At 37.5% G+C, this 14508-nt stretch overlaps 1 protein-coding gene across 1 annotated transcript; it reads left to right on the top strand.

Moving 5' to 3' along the window:
• The first annotated feature begins 958 nt into the window (after window positions 1-958).
• On the top strand, window positions 959-4061 carry LOC137084815 (ladderlectin-like). Its single transcript, XM_067451287.1, has 5 exons — window positions 959-1016; window positions 1285-1370; window positions 3252-3377; window positions 3552-3660; window positions 3800-4061. The coding sequence occupies exons 1-5, from the start codon at window positions 959-961 to the stop codon at window positions 3862-3864; spliced, it is 444 nt and encodes a 147-aa protein (XP_067307388.1). The 3' UTR covers window positions 3865-4061.
• Window positions 4062-14508: the final 10447 nt, after the last annotated feature.

The raw sequence follows: 14508 nt of genomic DNA, 5'->3' as shown, positions 1-14508 counted from the left end.
ACCTGTGAAGAGACGACTCCAACTCCTGCGAGGACTTCAGATGACCATCACCTGTGAAGAGACGACTCCAACTCCTGCGAGGACTTCAGATGAACATCACCTGTGAAGAGACGACTCCAACTCCTGCGAGGATTTCAGATGACCATCACCTGTGAAGAGACGACTCCAACTCCTGTGAGGACTTCAGATGGCCATCACATGTGAAGAGACGACTACAACTCCTGTGAGGACTTCAGATGACCATGACCTGTGAAAAGATGACTCCAACTCCTGTGAGGACTTCAGCATGCACACATGCTCAATTCTATATACCCTAATCATTGTTGACAACAATGTATTCTTATTTCACATAGCACATTGTCTGTGCCTTAATTTATCCTATATTGATTAATAATACACTGTTAGCTAAGTGTGTTCTTCGTATATGTAGTAGGCTAGATGAAGGTCTTGAGACCAAAACGTTGCACCAAATACAGCGTTTTTTTAGACTTTGGCAAGTAGGTAGTGTGCGGGACTTTCTTTCTTTCTTTTTTTTTTTTTTAATATTTAATGGGGAAATGTCTCTTATGACTAATATTTAACTTGACTATGAATATTTAAAAGTAAATATATAGTTAAACATTTACATTTCTACAGCCTCATCTCTTCACCTTCTATAATATTTGTATTTTATTTCATGTGTACAAAAGTCTACATGTCAAACGATCACATTTCCTCTTCATGCCTTAGACTATACACACTTGACATTGAGTAACGTATAAAAGCAGGGCTGCTTCTGAAACTTCACCCAATCTTCCTCTGAGATTCTAAAGGCAACAAACAAACCAAGGTGAGTTGTTGAAACAAAAACCTACTGAATAACATTTCTAAAATATCTTTGTGTTTTGTCTTTAAATACATTGAGAATCCACAGAAGGCAGACATTTAACTTTTCCTGCTTGTTAATTTCAGGTTCATCATGGCAATGCTGAGAAGTTTGCTGCTTCTTTTTGTTATCTTCTCCATAGGGAATGCAGGTAAGACATTTATTTGGCAAAACCCTCGCTATTTCATTTTAAAAGCATTTTGAAACTGTACAATATTCCATACTAATATTTGCATGATTAATGAGGATTTTACAGTGTCAGAATACACATAATTTAGACAATCAAACAAATATACAATAAGTATATTAATAATAATAAAGTACATTTTACAATGTGCGTGTTTGTTTTTTGTTTTTGTTTTTTTGCTATGAAAGTTACAAAAGCTTTAACATTTATGCACTGGATGCAATTCATTTAGGTCAAATGTGCCCCTGTGGATGGACAAAGTTTGGTCTCCGGTGCTACAAGTTCTTCCCTCAGAGAGTTAACTGGGTAGCAGCACAGGTAATGTGTTAGTTACAGGAGGTAATGTGTTAGTTACAGCACAGGTAATGTGTTAGTTACTGCACAGGTAATGTGTTAGTTACTGCACAGGTAATGTGTTAGCTACAGCACAGGTAATGTGTTAGTCACAGCACAGGTAATGTGTTAGTCACAGCACAGGTGATGTGTTAGTTACAGCACAGGTAATGTGTTAGTCACAGCACAGGTGATGTGTTAGTTACAGCACAGGTAATGTGATAGTCACAGCACAGGTAATGTGTTAGTCACAGCACGGGTAATGTGTTAGTCACAGCACAGGTAATGTGTTAGTCACAGCACAGGTAATGTGTTAGTTACTGCACAGGCAATGTGTTAGTTACAGCACAGGTAATGTGTTAGTTACAGCACAGGTAATGTGTTAGTCACAGCACAGGTAATGTGTTAGTCACAGCACAGGTAATGTGTTAGTCACAGCACAGGTAATGTGATAGTTACAGCACAGGTAATGTGTTAGTTACAGCACAGGTCACAGCACAGGTAATGTGTTAGTCACAGCACAGGTAATGTGTTAGTTACAGCACAGGTCACAGCACAGGTAATGTGTTAGTCACAGCACAGGTAATGTGTTAGTCACAGCACAGGTAATGTGTTAGTTACAGCACAGGTAATGTGTTAGTCACAGCACAGGTAATGTGTTAGTTACAGCACAGGTAATGTGTTAGTCACAGCACAGGTAATGTGTTAGTTACAGCACAGGTCACAGCACAGGTAATGTGTTAGTCACACCACAGGTAATGTGTTAGTCACAGCACAGGTAATGTGTTAGTTACAGCACAGGTAATGTGTTAGTCACAGCACAGGTAATGTGTTAGTTACAGCACAGGTAATGTGTTAGTTACAGCACAGGTAATGTGTTAGTCACAACACAGGTAATGTGTTAGTCACAACACAGGTAATGTGTTAGTCACAGCACAGGTAATGTGTTAGTTACAGCACAGGTAATGTGTTAGTCACAGCACAGGTAATGTGTTAGTCACAGCACAGGTAATGTGTTAGTTACTGCACAGGCAATGTGTTAGTTACAGCACAGGTAATGTGTTAGTTACAGCACAGGTAATGTGTTAGTCACAGCACAGGTAATGTGTTAGTTACAGCACAGGTAATGTGTTAGTTACAGCACAGGTAATGTGTTAGTTACAGCACAGGTAATGTGTTAGTCACAGCACAGATAATGTGTTAGTTACAGCACAGGTAATGTGTTAGTCACAGCACAGATAATGTGTTAGTCACAGCACAGATAATGTGTTAGTAACAGCACAGGTAATGTGTTAGTTACAGCACAGGTAATGTGTTAGTTACAGCACAGGTAATGTGTTAGTCACAGCACAGGTAATGTGTTAGTCACAGCACAGGTAATGTGTTAGTTACAGCACAGGTAATGTGTTAGTTACAGCACAGGTAATGTGTTAGTCACAGCACAGGTAATGTGTTAGTTACAGCACAGGTGCTATGGGTAGGTTTAAGGGTGGGTTAAGGTGTAAGGGAAGAGTAACAGTGTAATCATCGGTTCTAATTACAGAAATTAATTACTGCTGTAATAACATGCAGTTTTTTTTAATACACGTACAATATAAAAACATTTTGTAAACAATAAATGCACTGAATCAAATGATTAATTTAAATATTAGTACAGTAGTAGTAAAAAGACAATATTAAAACGAATGGAGATTTTTTATTATTCTTAAAGTATACCATTATTTTCTGCAAATAAATAATATAGAAAAATTATACTTGGTATATAATCAGTGTATACTTTGTTTTAAATTGACTAGTCACTTATTCTTTATCAAAAAAATAAATATTTTTGTTTTTTTACAATAAAACAAATGTGTCTTTTTTTAGAGAAACTGCCAAAGCTTTGGTGCGAATCTCGCTTCTGTGCACAGTAGAGCGGAGAATAATTTCCTGCTGGGTCTGTTGCCTTCTCTTTCCACAAATACCTGGATTGGTGGTCATGATGCAGCAATAGTAAGTTCATTTGTGTTTTCTTGTGTGTTTGATTGTCTAAACTGAATTTTATGCTTTAAAAAGTTAATGCAACATTTCTAATGAAGGCGGTTTAAAGCTGACTTAGTTAATTAGCTTCTTACAGAAGTCAGAGTACAGTCATGCACTATTATGATCACTGTCTTTGCTCTCTAGGAAGGACAGTGGTTGTGGAATGATGGAACTGCATATGACTTTGCCAGCTGGTGCTCTCGAGAGCCTAACAACAGGCGTGTTGAGAACTGTCTGATGATCAGCTGGACCGGTGAGAATACTTATGATTACAATTTACAATACTATAATTTCATATCATACAATAACATTTAATGGCTAATTTTGTATTATTTTGATTGTAACACGACTATAATGATCAGAATAACTAATATAGTTTTTCCACCCTACAGCTAATAATTGCTGGAACGATGCAAGCTGTTCAACCCCAATGGCCTCTATCTGTGTTACGGACTAAGATCATGCAGTCATCCTTCGCTTCAGTTACTTTGATTGTACACTTTCTGATCTTATCTTGTCTTTAATGCAAATAGGGAATGGTGCATTTTACTATTTTTGAGATATGCATTTCTAAAAAAAAAAAAAAATGTATTCCTTATTTACTTAATTTAAAAATTTAAAAAAGTTGTAATCTCTTCTCAATGCCTTCTCTGAAACTCTCTTCTAATCAATAAAATCATTTATTAAGCAGATCATGTGTTGTGGAGTTCAATCAAATTGATGTATGAAAAGTAAAAATAAGAATATTGTGTAGCAAGGTTTGAAGATATGGTTATTATAAAGGCATAATGTCATCACCAGGGGAGGGGTTCATGCAAACTGCACACAGCTGCTTCATCATTGACAAACACTAGAAGACATTTGTGTGTGTGTGTGTTTCCTATGGACTGAAAGCAAATATGAACCTCATTCAGTGCTCTTTTTGTTTTCTGTCTTATAAAATATCCCATTACTATTTCAGAGAGAAACATCTGCTAACGAATCAGTGATCGAGTGAACTGTCTGAACGAATCAAACTGAATCACAAACAATTAAAGAACATTTTCTAAACCTGTTTGACCGATTGGATCAATAGTGAGTCTAAACAGCTGAAAACACACAAGACATGATTCCTGAAATATTATCAGAAAAATGATTCTCTGTTTAGAATAGGGCAAACATTAATACTTTAAAAGGTCTAGTGATGCCCCGGGTGCAGATAAGACTATAAATGTCCCCTTTGGTCATTTTAAAATCACAATAATAAACAGATTATTGGTTGTGAAGATGATTTTAGGCAGGGAAAGATTAGCAACGCTACTGGGGGTGACGTCAGCGAGGATGCTACAGTTATTTATTTTACCCTGCTATCATGTAGAATGAGGACTGTCAAGATAGTGTAGACGGATATGTTTTGCCCTGCAATAATACGTTATTGTGTGTGTGTGTTAGGGATGGCTCGATACCACAATTTTGGCTTCGGTACGGTACCACAATCTAATACCGAAGTACCGATATTAAATCGATACCACAAGGTCTGATATTAGCGCGGGTATATTGCACGCGAATGAGAACAATTATACAAGTTTTGAGTTTATAAAGTGGTAAATTACCACAAATGTTTATTAGTAAATTAATCAGCAAAGCTTTTCACATCAAATCAGTCATTTGAAAACTTTCTTGTGAGAAATAATTTCAGCAAAAATCTCTCAAAATTAGCTAATTGCTTCTGGTTTCAAAAGACATCGCACTACACTAAAGCAATCTGCATAATCCGATTCAACATTTCACGCTCGTCTCGGGATGGAGAACGGAAATCATTTGAACACGCAAGAGATTTTATAGCATTTCGTAATAACAGTTACAGGAGATATGAGCTCATACGACACACACACACACACACACACACACACACACACACACACACACACACACACACACACACACACACACACACACACACGCCTGTCACTTAGTCACGCTCGCACATTACACATTAAGTTTCCTTAAGCTCTCAAATACACAGAATTATGTACAAATGTCCATCTTTAGTGAGTATTCACATAAACACAGTCGGGTCTAACGCGAATGTAAATAGTGTAATAGTACGCGTGCAAATATAATGAGATCTAAATGTCATTGGTTGAAACGAACGCTGGAGATTGTGATATTCGATCTTATGTTAGGCTGTGTGTGTGCGCGTTGATCAGTGTAAAAAGAAAATAAATGTCTAAATGAGATGGTTTGAATGGTTCACTGACCTGTCGATCTCTTAAGAAGTCTTAAAGTCAGGATAGTGACAGATGCTTCTTGGCTAGGTTTGATGGTTCTTCATCAGTTTTATAAGCAGTCACTACAAATGTCACTTCTACTCCTCTCTTTATTAATTCGTTTTGGGCATCTTGAGTGAGATTCGACTGCTTTATCCATTTTGTTCGTCTATCTTGTTGTCACATTTGCCGTTTGTTTCGGGTCAGTTTGGGTAGCGCGCTGCCATCTAGCGGTGAACTTCGGAAAAGCAGCATATACCGAAATGTGCCAAATCATGATATCGTACCGTTTTAAATAAAATATATACCGGTATTTTTCCAGTACCGGTATACCGCGCATCCCTAGTGTGTGTGTGTGTGTGTGTGTGTGTGTGTGTGTGTGTGTGTGTGTGTGTGTGTGTGTAGAAGCTTGTTGCATGTATTCTATCATAAAGCACTCCCTATAGCTATGCTATTTAACGAAACTCTAATAGCGTGCTCTCAGTAAATGAACATCCTATATTGTAGAGTATATGAGCAATGAGAAAAAGTGCCTCTATATCAGCACAGGCACGAGGCCATGATATTGCATTTATACAATAGTTAGATGGCAAAAGTGAGTTAATCTAAAATGCCACTTTAGAACTTGCAAAGAAGGAACACCAAGCTACTTGAATCTTAAGTAAGGAATAATTGATGAGGGGTTGTTGAATTAGGGGAGAGCGGGGCACAACGCAGGGTTCGTTGTGACACACATGGTTTAAAACTTTCCACAGATACCAGGATGACGAAACTTAGGGTATTTACTAGTTGCCATATCAACATTATTTAGAGAAAAAATCTTTGGAACATATAACTAAACATTTAACAAAAGCAAAAGTACATTTCTTCTCTTTTAATCCCTTATCTGTGATTTAACAGTTGAGATAGTTCTTTAATGCTGATCTATCGGCAGAAGACACGAGGCGAGGTTTAAATCCCAGTTGCTTTAGATGGGGCATGTTGTCACACTGCATTCCAATGAGCCCCATATAAAAAATATACTATTATATTCTATATCAGGTCATCAATAAGGTCAAAAACGGCTTAAAGGGGTACTTCAGTGCTGGGAAGATGAATCTGTATTCACATAATATACATTCACAGCGCGTGATCAGTCTGGTGCATGTTCAGTTCATGCCTTTGGAAGCTTAACTTTCATAGAAATTAATTTGAGAAGTTAAAACACTTACATTGCTTCTACTGAAGTAAAACTTTAAGTATAAACAGGTCAGAACAGGTAGTTTTTTGCCTCTTACCCCGATTTAACGCTGCAAGTAAACACATTAACCTGCATTCTGTCGGCTTATTGAAGTGCGCAAGTATGAGGCGCCACATAGGATTTAAATCAAACTTCGCTTATCAATACATACATAATACACGTGCATATACACCTATACATTACTCGCATATACATGTATACTATTGGATGTTCAAAATACATATATGAAATACACATGCACACTAATATGAAATCTTATATCCATACCAATACATATAATGTTAGTAATGAATGCATACACACTTGTGAATAACTTGCATATACATATACACTTTCATGCACGCATAGACCTATAAATACTCGCATATACATATAAACTTCCATGCATATACACCTATAAATACTCGCATACACATATGAACTTCCATGCATATACACCTATAAATACTCGCATACACATATGAACTTCCATGCATATACACCTATAAATACTCGCATACACATATAAACTTCCATGCATATACACCTATAAATACTCGCATACACATATAAACTTCCATGCATATACACCTATAAATACTCGCATACACATATGAACTTCCATGCATATACACCTATAAACACTCGCATATACATATAAACTTCCATGCATATACACCTATAAATACTCGCATATACATATACACTCACTGCACGCAGACACACCTATACTCACTCGCACACATATAAACTCGATGCGCGCGTACACATCCATAAAACACTCGCACATACATACAAAATAAAATGTGGATGCATGCTTTAGTTCGATCTCAAAATGGGCGGGCACAAAACGCCCCTTTCCTCTGACTGGTCAACCAAAGATCAAGCCGCGCCATTCTTATCTCCAGAACTCCGCTCCGCGCAATCTTCATTTATAGGCCAAGCGCTTCTTACAATACAGATTATTTCAAAGCAGCTTTACAGATAATATAAAAATTAATAGACATATTTTTTTTTGGCTTTACCAACAGCTCTAAGATAAAGTTTATCGAGCTATTAAAGTTCTTGATTGAATCACTTTCGTTGTAAAAATCATTAACTCAAGACGCTTAAATGACATCTTTTTAACTGAAAACAGAACAGAAACAGAAATGTTTAATCCGTTCTTGTCGTTCATTTACATGTTTTAGAAACTATGAATTAACACATTGAAAAATAAAGCCAGAGATGAATATATATTTCTATATTTATTGCCACCTTAAATTTATTCAATACAATTAGAGTTTGAAACTATATTGTTTCAGCCCAATATCCTGCGCTGCAGAGGTGGCAATGCAGAATCTAAAGTTGCTTATAGATGTATTTACACAATTTAATGCTGAGAAAGTTCTGTACATTCACACAGCAGAGCAAATATATAACCTAATGCAATGACATTAGTTTTATGTTTTATACAAAATGCTTTGAATACAGAAATATGAAATAGAATTACAAGATGAAACGAATATTAAATATTGCCAGTAGGTGGCAGCAAGTCACTGTGTTAATGAATGAGTCATTTTGTTCAGTTGATTCGCTCGAACCGCTGATTCATTCAATAATACAAAGGCTGTATGGCTGGTGAGTCACTCAACCGATTTGTTCAAAGACTCGGATTCATTCACAAATTAACTAGGTTCCTCTGTGCGCCTTATGTTGCGAGTCGCACAATGATCTGGTTTGCTTTAGAAATTAAGCTGGCAGAAAAATAAAGCATTGTTTTTATTGGACTGCTGATCACTTCACTACAACATTCTCTCTTTTATTAGTCTGGCTGTTTGATGAGAACAAGATTAAATGTAGTTGCACTAAACTCTGTTAATAATCTGTACAAGGATATATATATATATTCTGTTGCGCAATGCGCAGAGAACTGAAGGCGCGGCTTGATCTTTGGTTGACCAATCAGCGGAAAGTGGCCTTTTGTTCCCGCCCATGTTGAGATCGAATATTCAAGCTGTTTATCCATTTATTTATGTTTTCCCATTTGGCGGATTAGAACAGAGTGTGATTAAAACAAAAATAAAAATATGAGGGGAAAAAACGACTCAAGGTTTGTTTATTTATTCTCATAGGGAGGGTCGAATATATGATAAATGAATGCTTTCTTAGTTTTTCCGTTTGGAAGACAAAAAGGAAAAAACAAATTATCCGAAGGTACACGGACCGCCAAGTAAGCACGTTTCGCAAAATTCTATTGCTTCAGTTGTAGCACGATCACACTTCCGTGTACACACAAATGACTTCCTTTTAAACTGAAATGACTTCCTTTTACATTGAAATGCCTTCCGTTTGCACTGAAAAGTTCACGCACAACCACATATGAAATCACTCGCATATACATATATACACAACTAAAGCATGCATCCACGTTTTATTTTGTATGTATGCGCGTTTTATGGATGTGTATGCGCGCATCGAGTTTATATGTATGTGTGAGTGTTTATAGGTGTATATGCATGGAAGTTTATATGTGTATGCGAGTATTTATAGGTGCATGCATGGAAGTTTATATGTATATGCGAGTATTTATAGGTGTATATGCATGGAAGTTTATATGTATATGCGAGTATTTATAGGTGTATATGCATGAAAGTTTATATGTATATGCGAGTATTTATAGGTGTATATGCATGGAAGTTCATATGTGTCTGCGAGTGTTTATAGGTGTATATGCATGGAAGTTTATATGTATATGCGAGTATTTATAGGTGTATATGCATGGAAGTTCATATGTGTCTGCGAGTATTTATAGGTGTATATTCATGGAAGTTTATATGTGTATGCGAGTATTTATAGGTGTATATGCATGGAAGTTCATATGTGTATGCGAGTATTTATAGGTGTATATTCATGGAAGTTTATATGTATATGCGAGTGTTTATAGGTGTATATGCATGGAAGTTTATATGTATATGCGAGTATTTATAGGTGTATATGCATGGAAGTTCATATGTGTCTGCGAGTATTTATAGGTGTATATTCATGGAAGTTTATGAATACTTCCTGGCTGATTGATTGTTCCTGATCGATTGCTCCTGTCTGTCTGCCTGCTGCTGCTGCCACCACAGTGTTTGTAGCTCTGTATAGCTGTGTTTGAATCTCTATTTGATATATTTTCTTTGTAATTTACACTGCTAAATATAACTTACTCATCACCATATAGTGTTTAATATAGCATATCAATTTAAATTTGACATTACTAGCTTTTAATCTAAATCACTACCACACCTTAGCTTTTCGCTAGCCTGGTAGCTTTCCATCCCAGCATCCAGGTCTCCTGTTTTCTGAGTTCTATAGACAACTGTGGTGAGTTGGATTATTAAAAAGACTCCATCAGACAACTGTGGTAAGTTTTGGATTCATCAACAAATACGGTAAGCCATGTCTTCTTCTCCTGTCATTGTCACTTGCACTGCATGCTACATGTTTAGCATATCTATCTCCGTTGGCGAACAGGGCTTCACATGTGATAAATGTAAGGAATTAATCAGGCTGACGGAGAAGATTTCAGATTTAGAGACACGCATCCAAGCTTTATGTGAGAGTAGTGAGAATGTAACAGCTTTAGATACTGCTTTGGATGCGACTAGCTTAGTGAACACTCATTGTTTGGTTCCGGCTGAGCCCGCGCAGCAGGGCTGGGTGACGATGAGAAAGCATAGTCGCGGATCAAAAAACCACTCTTCCGTTCCGATTAGAACATCAAACAGGTTCTCCCCACTCAGTGACGCACCCACTGAGGATCCTGTTGAAAGTGCCCTAGTTATTGGCGATTCTATTACACGGAATGTGAAAATAGAGACACCAGCCACCATAGTCACATGTTTACCGGGAGCCAGAGCGCCTGACATCAAAGCAAATTTAAAAGTGCTGGCTAAAGCTAATCGTAAATTCTCTAAGATTATTATTCACGTTGGCACTAATGATGTTCGACTTCGCCAGTCGGAGATCACCAAAATTAACATTAAAGAGGTGTGTAAACTCGCAAGTACGATGTCAAAAGCCGTATATTTCTCTGGTCCTCTCCCCGCGAAAAGGAGTGATGAAATAGTTAGCAGATTATCATCACTCAATGGCTGGTTGTCTAAGTGGTGTCTGCAAAATAACATAGGGTTCATAGACAATTGGAAAAGTTTTTGGGGCAGACCTGACCTGTTGAAGATGGACGGCATTCATCCCTCCTGGGCTGGTGCTGCTCTTCTCTCTAGTAATTTGGCACATAGTCTTAGAGCTAAACCTTGACTCACTGGGGCCCAGGTCAGGAAGCAGACAAACTGGCTAAACCAACCGTCTGCTAGCTGTCTCACGTCACCAAAGTCAGCTAAATCCCAGCACATAGAGACTCTTTCACCTAGATATTATCACATAGAGACTGTGTCTGTTCCCCGAATTAGTAAATACAAAAAACCATCAAAACCATTCAACAGTAAAAATTTAATTGATGTCCAACAAATAAACAACAGATATAATACGGATGAACAATTGATAAAGCTTGGGTTGCTGAATATTCGATCCCTTTCGCCAAAAACGCTTGTTGTCAATGATATGATTATAGATCATAACTTAGATGTGCTGTGTTTGACAGAAACCTGGCTAAAACCTGATGATTACATTACTTTAAATGAGTGCACCCCCCGAGATTATTGTTACAAACATGAGCCACGTCTGAAAGGTAAAGGGGGAGGTGTGGCTGTAATTTATAATAATATTTTCAGTATTACTCAGAAGTCTAGTTTCAAATATAATTCCTTTGAAGTTTTGGTGCTTTATGTAACACTGTGTAGTGTAAATGATAAATCCCTTCTGACATTTGTGTTGGCTACTGTATACAGGCCACCAGGGCACAATACAGACTTTATCAAAGAATTTGCTGGTTTTGTATCGGAGTTAGTATTAGCTGTAGATAAAGTACTAATTGTTGGGGATTTTAATATCCACGTAGACAATGAAAAAGACGCATTGGGATTGGCATTTAGAGACATTCTAAACTCTATTGGAGTTAGACAACACGTATCAGGACCCACTCATCGCCTTAATCATACTTTAGATCTAATAATGTCACATGGAATAAATGTTGATACTGTTAAAATTCTGCAGCAGAGCGATGACATCTCAGATCATTACCTAATATCATGTATACTTAATTTACCTAAGGCTGCAAAGCCATCCCCTCGCTTCAAATATGGCAGGACGATAACCGCTGCGACTAAAGATTGCTTTGTACATAATCTTCCTCATCAGTTCCATCTCCTCAGCATTACAGATAGCCAAGATGAACTTGATGCTGCAACCGAAACTATTGACTCTCTCCTTACTAGCACTTTAGACATAGTTGCTCCCCGGCGCTTAAAGAAGATTAAAGCAAATAATCCAACGCCGTGGTACAACGAGCACACTCGGGCCCTTAAAACAGCAGCCAGAAAAATGGAGCGCAGCTGGAAGAAAACAAAACTAGAGGTTTTTCGCAATTTGTGGAAAGAGAGCATGATTGCATACAGAAAGGCCATAAAAACTGCTAGATCTGCTTATTTCTCATCTCTTTTAGAAGAAAACAAACACAACCCTAAGTATTTATTCGATACAGTGGCTAAATTATCAAAAAATAAAGCTTCAGCTTCTGATGTTTGTAAACAACACAGCAGTAATGACTTTATGAACTTCTTTACTAGTAAGATTGATAATATTAGGAATAAAATTATAACCATGCAGCCGTCTATTACAGTATCACTTCAGACAGAGCACTGCAGGGTCACTGAGGAAAAATTACACTCATTCACTGCTATAGGAGGAGAAGAACTGGCTAAACTTGTAAAATCATCAAAATCAACAACATGTATGCTTGACCCTATACCGACTAGGCTATTAAAAGAGATACTTCCAGAGGTCATAGATCCTCTGCTTAATATCATTAATTCATCTTTGACATTAGGATATGTACCGAAAACTTTTAAGTTGGCTATAATTAAACCACTTATTAAAAAAACACAACTTGATCCTAAAGAATTAGTCAATTACAGGCCAATCTCGAATCTACCGTTTCTATCAAAAATACTAGAAAAGGCCGTGTCTTCACAATTATGTTCTTTTTTAGAAAGAAATGGTATATGTGAGGATTTCCAGTCAGGATTTAGACCGTATCATAGCACTGAGACTGCTCTAATTAGAGTTACAAATGATTTACTCTTATCATCTGATCGTGGTTGTATCTCTCTATTAGTGTTACTCGATCTTAGCGCTGCATTTGATACTATCGATCACAATATTCTTCTGAATAGAATCGAAAATTATGTTGGCGTTAGTGGAACTGCTTTGGCATGGTTTAAATCGTACTTATCTGACCGTTATCAGTTTGTAGCAGTAAATGAAGAGATGTCACACCGATCACAAGTTCAGTATGGGGTACCGCAAGGCTCAGTGTTAGGACCGTTGCTTTTCACCCTGTATATGCTACCATTGGGAGATATCATTAGGAAACATGGCGTTAGTTTTCATTGTTATGCTGACGATACTCAGCTCTATATTTCCTCACGCCCGGATGAAACCTACCAATTCACAAGATTAACAGAATGCATAGCTGATATAAAAAATTGGATGAATAGTAATTTTCTGCAACTTAATTCAGATAAAACTGAATTTTTAATTATTGGACAGAAAAGCTCCACAAGTAGTAACCGAGAATACTGTCTAACACTTGATGAGTGCTCTGTCAAGCCCTCGTCGTCAGTGAGGAACCTGGGTGTGCTCTTTGATACCAATCTTTCATTTGAAAGCCACGTTTCTAGCATCTGTAAAACCGCATTCTATCATCTTAAAAATATATCTAAATTACGGCACATGCTTTCAATGCAAAATGCTGAACAGTTAGTACATGCGTTCATGAGCTCAAGGCTAGATTATTGTAATGCTCTACTGGGTGGTTGCCCTGCTCGCTTAATAAACAAACTCCAGCTAGTCCAAAATGCAGCAGCTAGAGTTCTTACTAGAACCAGGAAGTATGATCATATTAGTCCAGTTCTGTCAACACTGCACTGGCTCCCTATTAAACATCGCATACATTTTAAAATCTTGCTTATTACTTACAAAGCACTAAATAGTTTAGCTCCCCGGTACTTAAGCGAGCTCTTAACGCATTATACCCCATCACGTCGATTGCGGTCTCAAAACTCTGGCCAGTTGATAATACCTAGAATATCTAAATCAACTGCAGGCGGTCGATCATTTTCCTATTTAGCTCCTAAATTGTGGAATAGTCTTCCTAGCATTGTTCGGGAAGCAGACACACTCTGTCAGTTTAAATCTAGACTAAAAACACATCTCTTTACTATGGCATACACATAGAACATTTTTAACTTTCATTATTCAATTCAATTGACTGATTGTTAGGCTGCATTAACTAGGTCAGCCGGAACCGGGAACACTTCCCATAACACCTGATGTACTCGTTACATCATAAAAAGAGTGACATCTACGCTAATGTTAGTCTCTCTGTTTATCCCGAGGTTTATCCCGGATCTGGGCCCTGTCCGGATCGGATGGTGGACCTGCCTGGACATGACCAACGCATCCTGGAGTGTCTGCTGAGCCGTGTCAA

Source organism: Pseudorasbora parva, chromosome 8 (genome assembly GCF_024679245.1).
Source record: "Pseudorasbora parva isolate DD20220531a chromosome 8, ASM2467924v1, whole genome shotgun sequence".
NCBI classification, from domain to species: domain Eukaryota; kingdom Metazoa; phylum Chordata; class Actinopteri; order Cypriniformes; family Gobionidae; genus Pseudorasbora; species Pseudorasbora parva.
This window is presented reverse-complemented; position numbering and strand designations above follow the sequence as displayed.